The sequence below is a fragment of the Triticum dicoccoides genome, chromosome 3A (genome assembly GCF_002162155.2).
Source record: "Triticum dicoccoides isolate Atlit2015 ecotype Zavitan chromosome 3A, WEW_v2.0, whole genome shotgun sequence".
Classification (NCBI taxonomy): Eukaryota; Viridiplantae; Streptophyta; class Magnoliopsida; order Poales; family Poaceae; genus Triticum; species Triticum dicoccoides.
In genome coordinates, this window is record NC_041384.1 from 713,605,155 (window position 1) to 713,625,523 (window position 20,369).

At 43.8% G+C, this 20,369-nt stretch overlaps 1 protein-coding gene and 2 long non-coding RNA genes across 3 annotated transcripts; 2 read left to right on the forward strand and 1 right to left on the reverse strand.

Moving 5' to 3' along the window:
* The first annotated feature begins 5,435 nt into the window (after positions 1-5,435).
* LOC119270395 lies at positions 5,436-6,657 on the forward strand. Its single transcript, XR_005134087.1, has 2 exons — positions 5,436-5,632; positions 6,399-6,657. It is a non-coding gene; the product is annotated as an uncharacterized LOC119270395 (long non-coding RNA).
* A 6,058-nt stretch (positions 6,658-12,715) lies between these two features.
* On the forward strand, positions 12,716-19,768 carry LOC119270396 (disease resistance protein PIK6-NP-like). The gene is made up of 5 exons (XM_037552398.1): positions 12,716-13,542; positions 14,610-15,960; positions 17,918-18,625; positions 18,705-18,757; positions 19,349-19,768. The coding sequence occupies exons 1-3, from the start codon at positions 12,716-12,718 to the stop codon at positions 18,506-18,508; spliced, it is 2,769 nt and encodes a 922-aa protein (XP_037408295.1). The 3' UTR covers positions 18,509-18,625; positions 18,705-18,757; positions 19,349-19,768.
* Positions 16,314-17,862, reverse strand: LOC119270397. Its single transcript, XR_005134089.1, has 2 exons — positions 17,508-17,862; positions 16,314-16,684 (listed from the first exon to the last, which is right to left on the reverse strand). It is a non-coding gene; the product is annotated as an uncharacterized LOC119270397 (long non-coding RNA).
* Positions 19,769-20,369: the final 601 nt, after the last annotated feature.

Sequence of the window (20,369 nt, forward strand, 5' to 3'; positions counted from 1 at the left end):
TGGAGCTTCTTCATGCATTTTATACCATTATGACTTACATAGCAGTGCCACAAGTAAGTGGTACTATCATTACTATCTTATATCTTTTGGCATGAAAATGTGTATCACTACGATCGAGATTCAATAAACCATTCAGGTTTAATACTAATCTTGATGGTAGAGAGAGCGTGCGATGTTTGATCACATCAAACTTGGAAACACTTCCAACACATATCGTCAGCTCACCTTTAGCTAGTCTCCGTTTATGCCGTAGCTTTTATTTCGAGTTACTAACACTTAGCAACCGAACCGGTATCTAATACCCTGGTGCTACTAGGAGTACTAGTAAAGTACACATTAACATAATGTATATCGACCTTGCCAGCCTTCTCATCTACCAAGTATCTAGGGTAATTCTGCTCTAGTGACTGTTCCCCTTATTACAGAAGCACTTAGTCTCGGGTTTGGGTTCAACCTTGGGTTTCTTCACTGGAGCAGCAGCTGATTTGCCGTTTCATGAAGTATCCCTTCTTGCCCTTGCCCTTCTTGAAACTAGTGGTTTCATCAACCATCAACAATTGATGCTCCTTCTTGATTTTTACTTTCGAGATGTCAAACAACGCGAATACCTCAAGGATCATCATCTCTATCCTTGATATGTTATAGTTCATCACGAAGCTCTAGCAGCTTGGTGGCAATGACTTTGGGGAAACATCACTATCTCATCTGGAAGATCAACTCCCACTCGATTCAAGTGATTGTTGCACTCAGACAATCTGAGCACAAGCTCAACGATTGAGCTTTTCTCCCTTAGTTTGCAGGCTAAGAAAATCGTCGGAGGTCTTATACCTCTTGACGTGGGCACGAGCCTGAAATCCCAATTTCAGCCCTCGAAACATCTCATATGTTCCGCGACGTTTCGAAAACGTCTTTGGTGCCTCTACTTAAACCATTTAACTGAACTATCACGTAGTTATCAAAACGTGTATGTTCGATGTTCGCAACTTCCACAAACGACGTTTGGGGTTCGGCACACTGAGCAGTGCATTAAGGACATAAGCTTTCTACTGTCTGCATAATTGCTACTTTCAACTTTCAACTATATTTTCTCTAGGAACATATCTAAAACAGTAGAACTATAGCGTGAACTACGACATAATTTGCAAGAGGTTTTTTGACTATGTTCAGGATAATTAAGTTCATCTTATGAACTCCCACTCAAATAGACATCCCTCTGGTCATCTAAGTGATTACATGATCCGAGTCAACTAGGCCGTGTCCGATCATCACGTGAGACGGACTAGCCAACGTCGGTGAACATCTTCATGTTGATCGTATCTACCATACGACTCATGCTCGACCTTTCGGTCTCCGTGTTCCGAGGCCATGTCTGCACATGATAGGCTCGTCAAGTTAACCCTAAGTGTTTTTGCTGTGTAAAACTGTCTTACACCCGTTGTATGTGAACGTAAGAATCCATCGCACCCGATCATCACGTGGTGCTTAGAAGCGATGAACTGTAGCAACGGTGCACAGTTAGGGGAGAACACTTCTTGAAATTTTGTAAGGGATCATCTTATTTACTACCGTCGTCCTAAGTAAACAAGATGCATAAACATGATAAACATCACATGCAATCAAATAGTGACATGATATGGCCAATATCATTTTGCTCCTTTTGATCTTCATCTTCGGGGCTCCATGATCATCTTGTCACCGGCATGACACCATGATCTCCATCATCATGATCTCCATCATCGTGTCTTCATGAAGTTGTCACGCCAACGACTACTTCTACTTCTATGGCTAACACGTTTAGCAATAAATTAAAGTAAGTTACATGGCGTTCTTCAATGACACGCAGGTCATACAATAAATAAAGACAACTCCTATGGCTCCTGCCGGTTGTCATACTCATCGACATGCAAGTCGTGAATCCTATTACAAGAACATGATCAATCTCATACATCACATATCATTCATCACATTCTTCTTGGCCATATCACATCACATAGCATACCCTGCAAAAACAAGTTAGACGTCCTCTAATTGTTGTTGCATGTTTTACGTGGCTGCTATGGGTTTCTAGCAAGAACGTTTCTTACCTACGCAAGACCACAACGTGATATGCCAATTGCTATTTACCCTTCATAAGGACCCTTTTCATCGAATCCGTTCCGACTAAAGTGGGAGAGACTGGCACCCGCTAGCCACCTTATGCACCAAGTGCATGTCAATCGGTGGAACCTGTCTCACGTAAGAGTACGTGTAAGGTCGGTCCGGGCCACTTCATCCCACAATACCGTTGAAACAAGATTGGACTAGTAACGGTAAGCATATTGAACAACATCAACGCCCACAACTACTTTGTGTTCTACTCGTGCAAAGAATCTACGCAATAGACCTAGCTCTGATACCACTGTTGGGGAACGTAGCAGAAATTCAAAAATTTTCCTGCGAATCACCAAGATCTATCTATGGAGAGACCAGCAACGAGTAGAAAGGAGAGTGCATCTACATACCCTTGTAGATCGCTAAGCGGAAGCGTTCAAGTGAACGGGGTTGATGGAGTCGTACTCGTCGTGATTCAGATCACCGATGATCAAGTGCCGAACGGACGGCACCTCCGCGTTCAACACACGTACAGCCCGGTGACGTCTCCCACGCCTTGATCCAGCAAGGAGAGAGGGAGAGGTTGAGGAAGACTCCATCCAACAGCAGCATAACGGCGTGGTGGTGGTGGAGGAGCGTGGCAATCCCGCAGGGCTACGCCAAGCACCATGGGAGAAGAGGAGGAGGGAGAGGGGCAGGGCTGCACCAACGAGAGATCAAATCGCATGTTATGGGCAGCCCCTAGGCCTCATATATATAGGGGAAGGGGAGGGCTGCGCCCCCTTTAGGGTTTCCCACCCCCAAGGGGTGCGGCCAGCCCTAGATGGCAAAGGGGAGGCGGCCAAGGGGGGAGAGGAGAGGGAGGCGCACCAATATGGGCCTTAAGGCCCATCTGGACTAGGGTTTGCCCCCTCCCACTCTCTCTTGCGCCTTGGACTCCTTGTGGGGGGCGCACCAGCCCTCCTAGGGGCTGGTCCCCTCCCACACTTGGCCCACGCAGCCTTCTGGGGCAGGTGGCCCCACTTGGTGGACCCCGGGACCCTCCCGGTGGTCCCGGTACAATACCGATATCGCCCGAAACTTTTCCGGTAACCAAAACAGGACTTCCCATATATAAATCTTTACCTCCGGACCATTCCGGAACTCCTCGTGACGTCCGGGATCTCATCCGGGACTCCGAACAACATTCGGTAACCACATACAAGCTTCCTTTATAACCCTAGCGTCATCGAACCTTAAGTGTGTAGACCCTACGGGTTCGGGAGACATGTAGACATGACCGAGACGTTCTCCGGTCAATAACCAACAGCGGGATCTGGATACCCATGATGGCTCCCACATGTTCCACGATGATCTCATCGGATGAACCACGATGTCAAGGACTTAATCAATCCCGTATTCAATTCCCTTTGTCTATCGGTATGTTACTTGCCCGAGATTCGATCGTCGGTATCCAATACCTTGTTCAATCTCGTTACCGGCAAGTCACTTTACTCGTTCCGTAACACATCATCCCGTGATCAACTCCTTGGTCACATTGCGCATATGATGATGTCCTACCGAGTGGGCCCAGAGATACCTCTCCGTTTACACGGAATGACAAATCCCAGTCTCGATTCGCGCCAACCCAACAGACACTTTCGGAGATACCTGTAATGCACCTTTATAGCCACCCAGTTACGTTGTGACGTTTGGTACACCCAAAGCATTCCTACGGTATCCGGGAGTTGCACAATCTCATGGTCTAAGGAAAAGATACTTGACATTGGCAAAGCTCTAGCAAACGAACTACACGATCTTTGTGCTATGCTTAGGATTGGGTCTTGTCCATCACATCATTCTCCTAATGATGTGATCCCGTTATCAACGACATCCAATGTCCATAGCCAGGAAACCATGACTATCTGTTGATCACAACGAGCTAGTCAACTAGAGGCTCACTAGGGACATATTGTGGTCTATGTATTCACACGTGTATTACGATTTCCGGATAATACAGTTATAGCATGAATAAAAGACAATTATCATGAACAAGGAAATATAATAATAATACTTTTATTATTGCCTCTAGGGCATATTTCCAACATCAACACCTTCAAGAAGAATCGCGACGAAGACGACGCTGCTGCTAAGGGTTTTCCCTGGTACATGACGAGGCGAGAGGAAGGGTAGCCCCCGACGCCCTCCCGGAAGGTCAGGTGGCACCCACAGGCGCCACCGCGCCGGTGTCGGCCACGCCGACAGGGGTTTCCCCCGATCCCAACCCGCACCTCGGGCGCTCCAGATCCATCCACCAAACCAACCACCACACTGCGCCAATGCGGTCATGAGGCCCCCACGCCGTCTCACCACGGCACCGCGAAGTGAGAACAGTGCGGCGAAGGATCAGAGCCAGGACTAGGGCATCAGCACCGTCGGCATGCGGGAGGGCCCCACCTCCACCGTCAGCGACGGTAGCCGTCCGGACGCAATAGCAGGAGCACACCAGACCCGTGGGCCCATAGGCCCGGCCGAGCCCTCGTGGGCCCGTAAAGCTCCCGCCTTCGCGCTGCTGCTGGCACGCCATCAGCGCCAACGCCCCAAAATCCGAGCCGCTCCTCCTCCTCATCGTGCCGCAGACAACGAGGCCACGCCGGGGGGTCGGCCCGCTAGGACCCAGATGGGGCCCGCCGGGCCCAGATCTGGGCCGGGGGCGCGACGTCGGCCACCCGGCACCACCATGCCGCCCCGCCGCCAAGGAGTAGCGCCGCCACCACGCCCGCCGCCGGCCACCCCGCCGGGTCACCGGACCACCGCCAAGCCGAGCGACACCGCCGCCGCCCCCCTGCCCCGGGCCAGGAGGACGCGCGCGCGGGAAGAGGAGATCCTACCGCCGCCGGTGACAGCAGGGGAGAGGATGAGGGGATGAAGCCGAGAGCAGAAGCGCGGGGGCCGCCCCGGCCGCCTTCCGAGGAGGCGGCGCGAGGGCGGAAGGAGGGGCGGGGAAGGGAAGGAGGGGGCGGATCCGGGCCGCGCGCCGGCGAGGACGGCCGGATCCCGCCGGCGACAGGCAGGGGAAGGAGGCGGCGGCGAGGGTTTCCCAAGTTTGTTTTCCTTTCTTCTATCTTTACACATGGGAGCCCAAAATATACTCCCTCAATTCGGCCTGAGGCCAGAGCTTGACACGTTTTTGCAAGCTGAGAGAGTACAATCCAAGTATATAACTAAGCCCAAGTTTTAAAAAAAAGTATAACTAAGACCTGTTTATCAGCAACAGTATCAAATAACACGACAGCATCTTGTTATGTTTTTGCGCACGCTACAGTAGCTGGGTGACACATGGGACCATACCCTGCGAAGGACCACAAGGCAGCGGCTCTGTGCTGGTCGACTCCTCTACTCTTGACCCAGCTACCAGTCAGAGAGAGAGAGAGCGAGCCGTGGAGTGGATCTCGCAGCGGGGGCTCCGCCGGCCGCCAACCCCCGACCACCGGCGAACTCCTCGCCGGTGAGTATGTGCAGCGGCGCCGGATCTCGCAGCACAGGGATATCAGGAACAGAGGTATAAATCTGTTCTCCTCTTTTTCTAGATCCGCTAAATTAGTTTCTTCGACCACAATCATGGGGGTTAGGCTGCGCATCTTAACTACAAATTGTTGGTCGTCCACCACAGATTGTCTTCCGTTCTAGTAGATCCTTCATCGTTCACTAGTATCTACAGTAGTTTCTTCAAGTAAATCAGGCGTGCCTGCTACTTCTCTGCTGGCCGGCTTGATGGTTGTCCATCTCACTTCTTAAGTGCAAATTGTTGGCAACCCACGATATAGATCTCAGTTCTTAAGTGCAAATTGTTGGCTGCCCACGATATAGATTTACAATGCTATTTGGTTGCAGTATAAGATACTCCTATGGTCTGCTCCAGTGTGTCCATTTGTTGTCAGATAATTAGCACACGCTTCAGTACTGACCTCCCTTTGTTAAGAAACATATACCTCTTGATTTGTTTGCCAACTGAACGGTGGAAAAAGTTCATATACATAGGTCAGCGTGGGATGGAAATCACACCTGTTTGTAGACTTGATACAGATGCTAGTGCAGAAGAAATGAAGAGGATATTGCCATTTAGCTGTTACCATCTTAAGTGCAAATTGTTCGTGATTCATTGTAGATTTACATTGCTTGGTATAAGATGTTTTTTCCAAGGGTCTGCTCATTTTTGCCTTGATAACTAGCTCATATTATTCATTGTTGTCTTCTCTTTATGATTAAATAGTTACATATGTTGACTTGCTTGACAACTAATTGTTGAAAAATCTTCACATGCATAGGTCCATGGGCATGGGATGAGAATCACAAATGCTCTGGAGGAAATGAAGAATATCTTATTATCTGGCTGTTACCGTCCATGTTCTTTAGATTGAACATTGGCATAATTGTTTCTCTCTGCAATGATTATATTGGATCTAGCATCATGTCATGGACATCATAAGACTTATCTGCCTTGATAGTTGATGTCTACAGGTTGAGCCATGCTTCTGTTTATGAGCCTTTGAAGTAACTCTGTGCTAGCTCAAATGGGCCAATTTCTTATTTACATGGTACACAAATCCTTCGGCTATCCATCTCCATATGAACTGGTCTCGCTTAATTTTGTAATCTTCTAGATGTATGCTTACATATAATAAATGATGTGAAGGAAGATCATAGAACAACAACATAATCTTTAGTCTTAAGGAAGTTACGGTGGACTAGAGGTAGACCATAATAGGAGCCAGACACACCAATAATATGGATAGTAGAAAAGAAATAGCAAAAGAAGCTCTTGACTTTTAGATTATGTCGAAGTGATAATCCGGAGTCAAGCTTCTTTTACTACTAGTTTTGATCTACCTTGTCATCTATAGGACTAGTTATTATATCTAAGTACTCCCTCCGTTGAACTAAAACCACGACGAGTAATTTGGAACGGAGGGAGTATGTTTTTAGAAGATTAAGCAAGGTTACTTGGTATGTAAATGGATAGCCGAATGTTTTGTTTAACATGGAAAACAAGAGATTAGCTTATTTGAGCTCGGTGATCATAAATAGAAGCATGATTCAACCAATGGACATCAATTTGATGAAGTCATGGAAAAATCTTCTCGTGTTCATGATATGATGATTGATTCCATATGTTGTTGCCAAGTGAAGAAAAACCACTTACATAGCACTGAGTGAAAGCGGTCTATACAAAGGCAAGATTTGAAGATTATCCTTCTGAAAGAGCATGTCAGATATGACCACCATCAGAAGCAGCAATGCCACAAGTGAGGTAACTTGCAATATCTATATCTACTATTGTTGATCTAGTGCTGCTTATGTCGAGTAGTGTTGGATTTAGAATAATATGGTGTATGTTTCTCTTCATTTGAGACTGCTGAGATTCAGAAAACTGCATTTGTCTTGGTGTTTTCATCTGTCTTCCCTCTCCAAGGTCATTGTACCCACTTACCTCAGAATTCTGCAATTTTTTGCAGTAGTTCTTGCGTTTTTCTCATTATGAACTTTCTTTTCAATTTATTTGTGTTCTAAGGAAGAGTATGTAATATGATGTACTGTTGTCTGGTTAATTCGCCTTGGCCTTTTGAATTTTCTTCGATACGAAGTTCTCATTGTGATTGTACCCACTTATGCCTGAATTCTATTATCACTTCTGTGGATTCAAGAAACATGAAGTTCCAGCAATGCCTCCGGTAATATAATTTTTGCCTATTCATGAACTTCCTTTTCCATTTATTTGTTGTGTAAAGCAGAATATGTGAACTTCCTTTTTCCATTTATTCATTTTACAAGGTAGAGTGTGTAATTACGATGCATTGTTGCCTTGTTTGCCAGCTTTGATTATCCATTGCGTCTCTTTCTTCCTAGCAGTTTTCCGAGTCGTTTGCTCGTTTTACTGCAGACTCGTGGAATGAAAATATGGCCATTCAGTTTATGCAATCATTTGAAATTTCACCTTTTATCTGTAGCAGTTGCTGTTTGTTTTATTTGTCGCCTTTTATGTGTCACGTTGGTTCAAATTTGACTGAACAAATGGGGGTGTGCTATTAGCCTGAACCAATGTAACGATTTCTGGAGGTAAATGATTTGGATTAGCAAACAATGTGGTGTGCAAACAAAAGCTTGTGTAAGTTTACTCCAGTGTCTCCCTCCCTATCGTGACAATATACTCACCCATGTAAGTCCACTAGGGATCTCCCACCATAGCTGAATGATTTGGATTCATATACTATAGGATTAGTTATTATATCTAAGTATGTTTTCAGAAGATTAAGCAAGGTCACTTGATATTTAAATGGATAGCTGAATGATTATTTTATCATGAAAAATATAAGAGATTACCCTATTTGAGATGGGTAATAGAGTTACTCAATGAGATCATAAAAAGAAGAATGATTCAACCAATAGACATCAATGTTGATGAAGGCATGGAAAAAATCTTATCATACACATGATATGATGATTGATCCCATATGTTTTTGTCTAGTGAAGATAACCACTTGCATTGCACTTAGTGAAAGCGGTCTATACAAGGGCAAGATTTGAAGCTTATACATCCGAAAGAGCGTGCCAGATATGACCCAACATCAACAGCAGCAAGGTCAGAAGTGGGCTCTCCTGCAATATCCATGTGCTATTGTTGATCCAGTGTAATGTCGCTTATGCTGAGCATTCATGTTCTACATTGGCTGGATTTAGAATATTGTGCTGCATGCTTCCATTCTTGGCAATTGAGATGGCGAGACTCAAGAACTCTGCATTTACCATGGTGTTTTGTCTTGTGCAACGACATGAGGCTCTCATTGTAATTCTACCCACTTACGCCTGAATACTGTTACCACTTCCATCAGATTCCAGAACCACCATGTTTCTGCGGCACCTGCTGCAATTTGCCTGTAATTGGAAGGAACAGTTATGTACTTCTTGGGTGGTTAATTTGTCTGCTTTGATTATCCATTCCGTTTCTTTGTTCCTAGCAGCTTTCAGAGTCGTTTTGCTCCAGACAAGTGGAATGAAATATCACCTTTTCTTAGTATCGGTTGCTATTTGATTTTTTCCATTGCCTTGTATGTGTAACGTTGGTTTAAACTTTGCTGAACAAATGGGGGAGTGCTCTCTGCTACTAGCCTGAACTGATGGAACGATTCGAAACATGAGGTGAGCTGCGAGAACTCGTGAAACTCACAGACCTCCACGAAGAAGTGTTCTCGTCTGTCAGATTTATATTTTCTGCAATTGCCCCGCAGCTTCGCAAGTGCCATCTTCTTCTTGCCATGGCCTTAATCCGTTCGCTCTATAATCCATCAGAGATCTGAGTAATTGATCTTATCACAACCATACTTTGGAATGGGTTTAAAGGGTGCGTTTTGGAATGGGTTTAAAGGGTGCGTGGTGCCAAACTGGGATAAGTATATTTTTCGTCCTCGAACTCTTCTGAGAGTTTAGAAATCATACTTCAACTCAAAACCGGATAGTTTTCGTCCCTCACGCCGCTTTGGGCAGTTTTCGTTCGTCATGAACAGTAAACCGATGAACAGTAAATTCGAAAAAGTAGCAGAAAAAATTAAAAAAAAACTGAAAAATTGTGGGATCAATGTTCCTCGGGTGCGCAAGGTGTGTAAATTTTTTCATATTGTTTGAACATTCCAGGTGCTCATGAGAAAGAAAAATTGTAAATATGTACGTCTGTGAACAGTAAATTAAAAAAATAGCAAACAAATATGAATTTTTTTTTGGCATCAAAGATGCATGGGTGTGCAAGGTCCGTGCATATTTTCATGCTCAAATGACATAGGAGGAGCTCTAGCCACAAAAACAAAATAGTGCACTTTTTCAAAGTTTCTTTCCCAGCCAATTTTTTTTTGCCACGAGCTCCCACAATGTCCAAGCACCATGAAATTTTGCAGACACATTGAGCACCCGAGCATCTTGTATGTCAACATTTTTCATATTTTTTTAATTTGTTTTTTTTTGAAATTACTGCTCACCGGCGTACATATTTATGGTTCTTCCGTTGTCACGAGCTCCTTGAATGTCTAAATAGAAGAGAAAAAAAACACGCCCCTTGTGCACCCGAGGAACTTTGATCCCACAAATTTCCAGATGTTTTTGACATTTTTGCTATTTTTTTAAATTTACTATTCATGCGGACGAAAACCGCCCGAAGCGGCGTGAGGGACGAAAACCATCCGGTTTTAATAGTTGAGGGACGAAAACTATTCGGTTTTGAGTTGAGGGACATTTCTAAACTCCTGGAAAAGTTCGAGGACGAAAAATGTACTTATCCCTGCCGAATTTGATTAACCCTACCGAGGTGCATGTCTGCCTGAGAAGTTTATAACTAAGCTAATGCATCTGCTCAGAGCCATCTCTCGGTGATGCAAACCAATCAATCAGTTTATAGCTAAACTAGAGCACCTGCTCAGAGGCATCATCGCAGGCACATAAGATTTCACAAGTGCCAAAGAAAGAAACGGGCAGAATCTAAACTTTGCACACGTACACATGGTCTCACGGAGCAAGTGGAATCTCTTCTGACTATTTTTCTTGGTGCGACAGCACGCGAGTAAAGTACGCGCATTGGACACCCGTGATGCGGTGTAATTTAACCCGGCCACTGCAGTCGAAGCCGCATCCAAGGCGCCGAAGTGTCAAGGCGCCACCGCTGCCCGTACTGCCGCCCCACATCACCACACGGCCTCGCGCCGCCCCCACCAAAGGCCGTCACGTGTGTTACTGACAAGCGGGACATAGCCCATTATCTAGTTTTGCTTAATGAAAAATAAAACAGAAGTTTATAGGATCTAACAAAAGTAGCTACCAAATTTATTCACAAGAGAGTATACTTCTATCTTCCCAATGCATTTTAAAGTACTCCCCCGTCACAGTTTAGAAGGCACAGTTAAATTTGCGTGCATTTCCTTAATAGGCAAGGTTTAGGGCGCATTGCATTTATTTCTAGTAGCTAATTAGTACTTCGATATACTATTTCTATATACATGCATAGTGTGAATGCTATTTTTTAGCCCTTCTCACAATCAATAGATAACCACCTAGGTCCCAGAGAATTTCCAAACGCGCCTTCTAAACCGTGACGGAGGTAGTAGAAAAGACTGTTTCTTTTTCTCATCACACGGTAATCAAGATCAATAGCATTGAACACATGGTATCCTTAATTTTTACATGCATTTAGCTCATTGAAGATGGGATAGTTAAAGAGGAGAGAGACACATTGTGGCTTGCATCTTCCCGATGCATTTTCTACGACCCCCCTCCCCGCGCAAAAATAGCATTTTCAACTCCATTTGATAATTTGTTTGAAAATTTTAATATGTACACTCATTCGTGGACGTAGGAACTAGCTCTCAACAAACTTCCCCTAAAATTTATACAGTGTAGAAGCACTTTAGAAAGTTTTTTAGAGGAATTGTAAGTGTCTGCACCGGCTACTGTTAACGAACGAAACTCCCCATGGTTCTCATTCCATTTCTTCATCCTGCCTAGCAATGGCCCTGCTCACTCATCGGCGATGAACTGCCCGCATCGGTTCGGCAGACCTATCCTGGTGCTCTCACAAATCACCTCCATCTTGTTGTGAGTTCTATTTGTGTCAAATTTGTCTCAAACTTTAATTGGATGCGGCTACACACATCAGTCGACTGGTTTTTAAATTTGGGTCGTCGGCCGTTGGATCAAGATCACCTGCTCAACCAGAGGCATCGATGGCATCATATCAAGTGTTGAGGCGGACCACTGGCTAGCACCAAAGGACGGAGCCAAAGGGCCGTACGCTTATCTTAAAGCTTAGTCATGGTCACATACGGATAATTAGCTGTTGGCTGTTGCACACATGGTCTCACGGAGCAAGCAGGCTTACTCTAATTTTTTTCTATGCAACAACAACGCTTTCGGAGATTAATTGGTACAGACATCAGAGTTATTGGCCCAACACCCCCCCAAAAAAAAGAGTTATTGGCCCAACAAAAATGATGCAACGATTTCCAGAGTTTCCGCTAGTTGCCTCTCCATACTCTCAAGTCACCAATCCAGGGAAGTTACGCTCTCATTAAGGATGCTAAGCGGTCAGGTTTGCAGCCTTGCAAGCAACACCATGCATGGTAGTATAAACTTAGTGTCAATCCTACTGTCAGAAGTGAACTGGATGGGCTTAGGGAGCAGCAGGAATCTCTCTAATTTCTCTATGTCACAAGACAACAACAACAACAACAACGCGTACGCAAAGTTAGCTCCTGATGGTTGGTGGCGCGGTGTATAACTTAACAAAGCCAGTTCACGCAAATCGGCATCTCGATGCCATTTCTACCATCTCAAGATCGCATCTGAGCATTGTGAGTTAACACGTATCTAGTACTACCACAATCGCTGATATATGGGACCCAGCTGTCCACAGGCCCGCATGGCAGCCAAGCTACGCTCATGATGGTCGTACCAAATCCGGGATCATCATTAAATTAGTAAGACGCTGGTTTCTATACCTAAGCTAGTTTCTCCTCTAGGACACCATCATTGCCCAGAGTGTCTTCGGAGCAACACCGTAGGGCTTCCACCTCTCTTACACCAAACATATTACGAGAGAGGTCTAGGCATGGAGATCGCCATGGGGGCTATTGGCCCTCTCCTCCCGAAGCTCGGCAAGCTGCTCATCGGCGAGCTCACCATGGAGAAACGAGTGAGGAAAGGCATCGAGTCTATTGTGACAGAGCTCACACTGATGCATGATGCCCTCTGTAAGGTGGCGGAAGTGCCGGCGGACCAGCTTGACAAGGGGGTGAAGATCTGGGCAGGAAAGGTCAAGGAGTTGTCCTATCAAATGGAGGACATTGTCGATGCTTTCATGGTGCGTGTGGAGGATGGTGGCGAGCCTGCCAACCCGAAGAACAGAGTCAAGAAGATACTCAAGAAGGTCAAAAGATTATTCAAGAATGGCAAGGATCTCCATCGGATCTCTGATGCTCTGGAAAACGTGGTTCTTCAAGCTAAGCAGTTGGGCGAGCTGCGCCAAAGGTATGAGCAAGGGATGCGAGATCCTACCACTAGTGCTAGTATTGACCCTCGCATGATGGCCCTATACAAAGATGTGTCGGAACTCGTAGGCATTGAAGAAACACGAGATGAGTTGATCAACATGTTGACTGAAGGTGATGATTGGTTGAAGCATCCATTGAAGACGGTCTCTATTGTTGGATTTGGTGGGTTGGGCAAGACAACTCTTGCCAAATCAGCATATGACAAGATCAAAGGGCAATTCGATTGTGATGCTTTCATTTCAGTTTCTCAGAATCCCGACAAGAAGAAAGTCTTCAAGAATATTCTCTATCAACTTGACAAGAACAAGTATGCACACATTCGTGGCGAAGAATGGGAAGAAAATCATTTGATCGATGAAATCATCGAATTCCTTAATGGCAAGAGGTACTTTTTTGTTTTCAAACGGATTATCATTTGTCTAGATAAATAATGATAGTATTTTAGACTATTGCATATGCATCCAGTGTTGATTTTTGGAAGCTGGGTCTAGGCGCACATAGGCATTTTTTTAAACAAAAAAAGTAAAATAAAAAATGTGAAACTTTTTTGGGACAAGCATTGTCTAATGTATTACTCACTTGTAAAGTTTTGTGACAAGATGACTTCTGTGGTATTGTTGGCAAAAAAGACAAAAATTGCAAGTATAAATTATGTGAATAGTAAGCTTAATATAGTATCAAGTTTCTATTTATTCGTTCGGAATACCACGCAAAGCATTTTGTCGTGAAATTTTACACATGAGTAATACCAGTGGCGAAGCTACACAATGTTTGTGATGTCAACTGACCTGGCATCACAAACTTTGCAAAACACTGTTTCTGTTATATTCATCACAAAAATTACACAAGTACTAACATTTTAGCTGGACTGACATCACAGCTTTGTATGTCTAGCACCGCCACTGAGTAATACACTAGACAATGGCTGCTTCGAAAAAGTTTCAAAATGGTTTTACTATTTTTATTATTTTATAATATTTTTGCAATTTGGGTGCATGTGCACCCGTGTCTCAAGGTGTATTTTTGATATGTATCTTGGCATCGTATTACTTATTTATAGTTTCATCCTTTTGGTGTAAATGATGTAGTTAGTACATAACCTATCTTTCAACAATTAGGGAGTACATATATTTAAGGCGGCCCAGAAATTCTAATGCCTAAGTGGACGATCTCAACTGTTAAAAACCATGTGCAACAATTACACATTTCTACAACTATGATTGCTCATAAGTTTTTGTGTGTGTGGAATCTAGGTCTCCGAATATGCAATTTGGTCGAGTTATAAATATATTTTTGTTAGTTTCCTTTGAAATAACATTTGTACTAATATAATATATCTTACTATATATATATATATATATATATATATATATATATATATATATATATATATATATATATATATCTTCATTGTACTGACTTGTTAACTAATTCCAAAATGTATTCACAAAGGTACCTTGTCATAATTGATGACATATGGGATAAAGAAGTGTGGAAATTAATCAAGTGTGCTTTCTCCAAGAAGAGTCCTGGAAGCCGACTAATTACGACAACCCGCGTCGTTAGTGTCTCTGAAGCATGCTGCTCTTCTAGGGATGATATCTATAAAATGAAACCTCTTTCTGATGATGTATCAAGAGTGCTCTTCTATAAAAGAGTATTTTCTCAAGAGAATGGGTGTCCTCAAGAGTTGGTGCAAATATCCGAAGACATTTTGAAGAAATGTGGTGGCATACCATTAGCTATTATTTCTATAGCAAGTCTCCTGGCTAATAATAATCAGATAAAAACAAAGGACCAATGGTATACTTTGCTCAATTCCATTGGTCGTGGACTCACGGAAGATCAAAGTTTGGAGGAGATGAAAAAGATATTATTATTCAGCTATTATGATCTACCCTCATATCTGAAACCTTGTTTATTATATCTTAGCATCTTCCCAGAAGATCACGAGATTATGAGAGATAGGCTGATATGGAGATGGATATCCGAAGGTCTTGTTTACAGTGATAGACAAGAAACTAGCTTATATGAGCTCGGTAATAGCTACTTCAATGAGCTAGTGAATAGAAGTATGATCCAGCCGATAGGCATTGATGTTGTAGGAAATGTAGAAGGTTGCCATGTACATGACATGGTGCTTGACCTTATATGCTCATTATCAAGTGAAGAAAACTTTGTCACAATACTAGATGACACCAGAAGAAAAATACCTAACTCAGAGATCATGGTTCGCAGATTGTCCATTCAAAATAGCAAGATAGATGTGGAAACCACTAGGATGGAGCATATCAGATCTGTTACCATTTTCACAAGTGATGTTGTTGGGAAAGTGTTGGATATTTCAAGTTTCCAAGTTCTGCGCGTGTTGGATTTAGAAGGCTGTAAAAATGTCTCGGATGTTGGGTATGTGGGGAATCTGTTGCATTTGAGGTACTTGGGGCTAAATGGTACTCATGTTAAGGACCTTCCCAAGGAAATAGGGAAGCTGAAGTTTTTGCTTACCTTGGACTTAAGAGGTTCTAAGATAGAAGTACTGCCATCGAGTGTTGTTCAACTAAGACGTCTAATGTGCCTGTATGTTGATTATGATATGAAGCTGCCATCTGGAATAGGTAACCTGACTTCCCTAGAAGTGCTAGATGAGCTGGGGTTATCTGACGTGGACCTTGATTTTGTGAAAGAATTGGGCCATCTGACCAAGCTCAGGGTGCTCGAGCTTGACTGCAATGGTTTTGATGAGAGCCTGGGTAGAGCTTTGGAGGAATCTATTAGTAATATACGCAAACTGGACAGTCTAGATGTATGGGGCTGTTTGGATTGTGCCCCGTCTAGCCCTACCAAATTATTGGCATGACCAACTCAGGGGCATGACCAAAAATTGGCAGATTTTGGCTGTTTGGATTGTAGCCCACAACACTTGCCAACTTTTTGGCAAAACCATTGGCTATCGTTTGGTTTGAAGCCAAATATTTGGCAACCTTGACTGGACCATGTTTGGTTTAGTTTCAAAATTTGGAATTTGCATCCCAGTCAATAAATAAACACATATGTATACTACCACTCACATAGATCACACGATGTAAATACAAATTTTCAATTTACAAACTCACAAAGAGACACAAATTGTATGCATGAATTTCCAGAAATTGACAATGACATGGTTCAACTAATACATTAGATAGCTCACATAATTGTTCGATACATCAGATTAATCAAGGAGGCAAAAATAAATTTCACATAGTAACAAGCCCTTTACCAGACAATGTAAGGGATAATAGTCAGACATGCATCAAACCTGCTCCATATAAAGAAAATATTATGCACCCAGCCTGCTCCATATATAGACAAAATATGCATGATGTATGTTACCCATGCTCCTAGCGATATAAGCAAAAGGAAGACACAAACTCCATCTAATCATGTGGAAAGTCAGTGAGCAGTTGCAGATCCACCATTGCCACCATCTAGTCACGAGGATTGGAGTCCTCCTCAGTCTTGACACTGAGCTTTTGCTTCCCCATGACCTGCAGATAGGTCACCAACATAAACCATTTGAAATGATTAAACAAGTGCACTGGAAGCAGTCTAGATCAGCATACAAACATCCATGTTCGGCAACACTTGAAGTGTAACTACTAAAACAATTATGAACCTGAGATAAGTCGAAGAATCTTACAAGGATAAAATAAGTTACAGAAATTCATCAAAATAAAACACTACATCTCTGTTTCTAAACCAGAGAGCCAAGAGAAGAACTATAACAGATGTAGTTCTCTGCCTCAACATGCTGTAATAATATTATCTCTATTGATCCATGTCCATCTAGGTTAATATGAAATGTAAAAAAATTGAATGAGCCAACTTGGTACATCATTACAAATGATTACTTGCTAAGAGAAACAAGTCAGAAAACAAAGTTGCATATAACCACCTAAATGTACAAAAAAAACTGCAAGCATGTCCCAGTAGTTAACTACATATATCCAGCTTCAAAGAAATTTGTGGGCAGCAACGTTCTGAAAACAAAGATTGTATGGCATAAAAGGGGAACCGACCATACTATTTTCAGAACCATAGTTGGTTCATTGACTAATTACCATGATTAGTCTCATGTGATTTTACTTGGGTCAAACAAAGAATATGGATGAGTCTCATGCGTTTTTACTTGTAGCAAACCAAGAACAGATACGGGAGTCACATGTCTTTCACTTGTAGCAAGCAATATCTCAGATCTAGCATCTAGTACCTTCGTACAATACATCTCTAATGAAAAAGGGTCTCAGATTTGACAATATCAAGCTGTAGAAAAGGGGATCAGAATAGGGTTGATGGGGATAAACTGCAGACCTTTGACCGTGGGGTGATTGAAAGGGGAGGACGAGAGGTAAAGTTGCGTCGCCGACCGCCGGAGCTGCGTCGCCGGCCACCGGAACACGGCCGCCTGGCCATTGTAGATCGAGGGCGCTCGTTTCTCTGTGTGGAGCTGAGAAGAGAGAAAGGGGAAAGTGGCGGACAGGCGAGAAAAAATCGCTCCTTCCTTTTATATCTCAGTGCCCGGTTCGCGCCAGATTTGGCAGCCAATTTTTTGGCGGACGATTTCCGCGCCGCTGCTTCGCCCACGATTTGGCGGAAGCGGCACGCGGGCGTGGGCAAATCGACGATGGCGAGCCAAAATTGGTAGCATACCAAAAGCTAGCCAAATATCGTGGGCACGGCCAATTTTTTGGTAAGGCTAGATTTGGTCACCATCCAAACAGCCTTTATATGTCTTTCTTGGACTCATCAATTGCCTGAGCGAAGATTGGGTGCCTCCTCCACAACTCCGTAGATTGGCTTTCCCGTCAACTCAAAGTTGGTTCAAGACATTGCCGTCATGGATTAATCCTTCATCGCTTCCTCTCCTCTCCTATCTGGATATAACGTTGTTTGAAGTGCGATCGGAGGTTATCCAACTTCTTGGGACTCTGCCTGCTCTTGTTTATCTTCAGATATGGAATTATTCTATTATGTCCGAAGAAGCGCATGCGATGGTAGCGCCCGTCCTTTCCTCTGGTGCTGCGTTATTCCCATGTGCGACGGAGTGCCGCTTCTGTAGTATTGGTGCCATGCCATCAATGTTTCCACGAGGAGCGGCGCCAAGGCTTAAACGCCTTGTGTTCACCTTCGCAGCCAAGTGGATCTCCCGTGAAAACATTGATCTGGGCATGCGGCATCTCCCTTCCCTCCAGCAAGTCAGTGTTGACTTTATCGAGGGGGGAGCTAGCCGTCAGGAGGTGGATGAAGCAAAGGCTGCGCTGAGGGCCGCAGCGGAGGACCACCCCAACCGTCCCGCCCTTGATATATGGTGACGCATGCAAAGGGAAAGGTACATACACATCATCTGATGACGCATCATATGTGCATTGTCTCCGATGTTCATTGCTCTTTCTTTGTTTCACGCGGACCAAGCGATTGAGGCTCGCGAGGTACCCCTCCACGATTTTGTACGTGTAGTCCCTTGTTTCCACACCTTGTGTTTTATTCCTCACCTCTTTCGTTTTTCAGTTTCAGGCAGCCGGCCGGAGTGCTTAGGACGATTCGTCGAATCTTGCACCCAGGTACTAAGCTAACTCCATTGATTTGATTACAAGCACCAAAGTATTCTTAATTTCAGCATTTCCATAAGCCAGCTAGCTCAATCGATCAGGCCCCTAAAGCCTAAACATTACAATACGAATCTACTCTGTTCAGCATTGGCCTGTTCGTTTCTGCTGCAAAGATACATAGGGCCCCTTAATTGTTATTTCTGCATGCTACAAGATTACAAGTAATCTAGATTAGTTTAGTGAGCAATCCACTAAGTACTATGTGTTTCTCTACTTGGATGAACCCTGTGTTTTTTTATGTATGCCTTTCGGCAATCCACATTTGTATGTCTGTCTAAATTCTGAAGTGCCAACAGAACTGCAGTGTGATTTTCGCCTTGGTTACTTTACGGTGCATAAGTACATAATAGGATCAGTAGTAACTTTTTCTTGCCACGTACAAGGTCTCGTATTTTCCAAAAACACAAGGTCTTATATGATGTGGTACAGATTAGCAAGTAATCCACTACCGCAGTAAAATATGTGTACCTTCTCTGCAGTTGGTTCAACTTTGTTCTCTTGTTCTGTAACATTTAACTGAGTCATTCACATGTGGCACTGCAGGTAGCATGAGCTAATAAATTTCGTCGACATGGACTCAATCGCGCGTGCCTTAAACTCCGGTGCCATTTCTTTTTCAACCAATACAGTCGAGCACACTGCGTTTGCCTTGCTGTTTGATCTGTCTTTATTCCGCACCGAGATGAAGCTCTCATTCTGTCCACCACCCATGTCTGAAGTCTCTTCTTGCTTCCGTCAATTCAACAACAATCAAGTTTGTAGGGCGCCCCCTGCATCTTGCCCTGATGAACCATTAGTTATCATGTATTGATGATGTCTGGTTTGGATGCTCTCCAGCATTGTTCATTACACTCCTTTATTTGTAACAACTTTATTTCAGACTCGATGTTTATTCCAGACTCGTAAACTGTAATGTCAGAGTTCAGTTTGTAATATGGTCTGAAGTTTATCTTCCATCTGTCATGTTGGCTTGATCAAATAAATCGTGAACTGGAACTTGAATTTGCGATTGAATCACACGGTGTGCCCTTGCTGTCATTTACTCTGTAGGATTATTGGCCCAGAACTGATGCAATGATTTCTGGAGATAAGAACGATTCAGTGTACTCTCTGTAGACTATTGGCCCTGAACTGATGCAATTAATTCTGGAGGTAAGAACGATTCAGTGTACTCCCTTCATCAACTGCCCGTCTGTCTTCTACTTGCACTTATAGATGGAGCAAATAATCAGGTGCTTTTGGTGTGCCATAAAGCAAATCATATGCTGCAAGTCTGCAATGCAGATGAAGCACCCATGTTTCTTTCCGCTGTATTCTACTCCCTCCGTTCGGAATTACTTGTCGAGTAATTCCGAACGGAGGGAGTACGTCAATAAGTAGCCTGCTTCGGCCGAGATCAGACAAGAACGTTGCCAACCATGTAATTTACTGTAGTCGTTTCCACAGAAATCTAACTGAAGCTGAAAGCCCTGAAACCCGGCTCAACATCGAAACTCAGGCAGTCCCTTCTTTCTCTGCGGCCATGCCCTGCGTTTCTAATCCCTGGCGCTGTTGAAACTATGAG

Excerpts from the sequence above, each read along its gene's own strand:
- LOC119270396 (XM_037552398.1), top strand. The coding sequence starts at position 12,716 with ATGGAGATCGCCATGGGGGCTATTGGCCCTCTCCTCCCGAAGCTCGGC. Across the intron at positions 13,543-14,609 it reads GAATTCCTTAATGGCAAGAG|GTACCTTGTCATAATTGATG; the intron begins GTACTTTTTTGT and ends GTATTCACAAAG. Across the intron at positions 15,961-17,917 it reads GCAAACTGGACAGTCTAGAT|CCTTTATATGTCTTTCTTGG; the intron begins GTATGGGGCTGT and ends CCATCCAAACAG.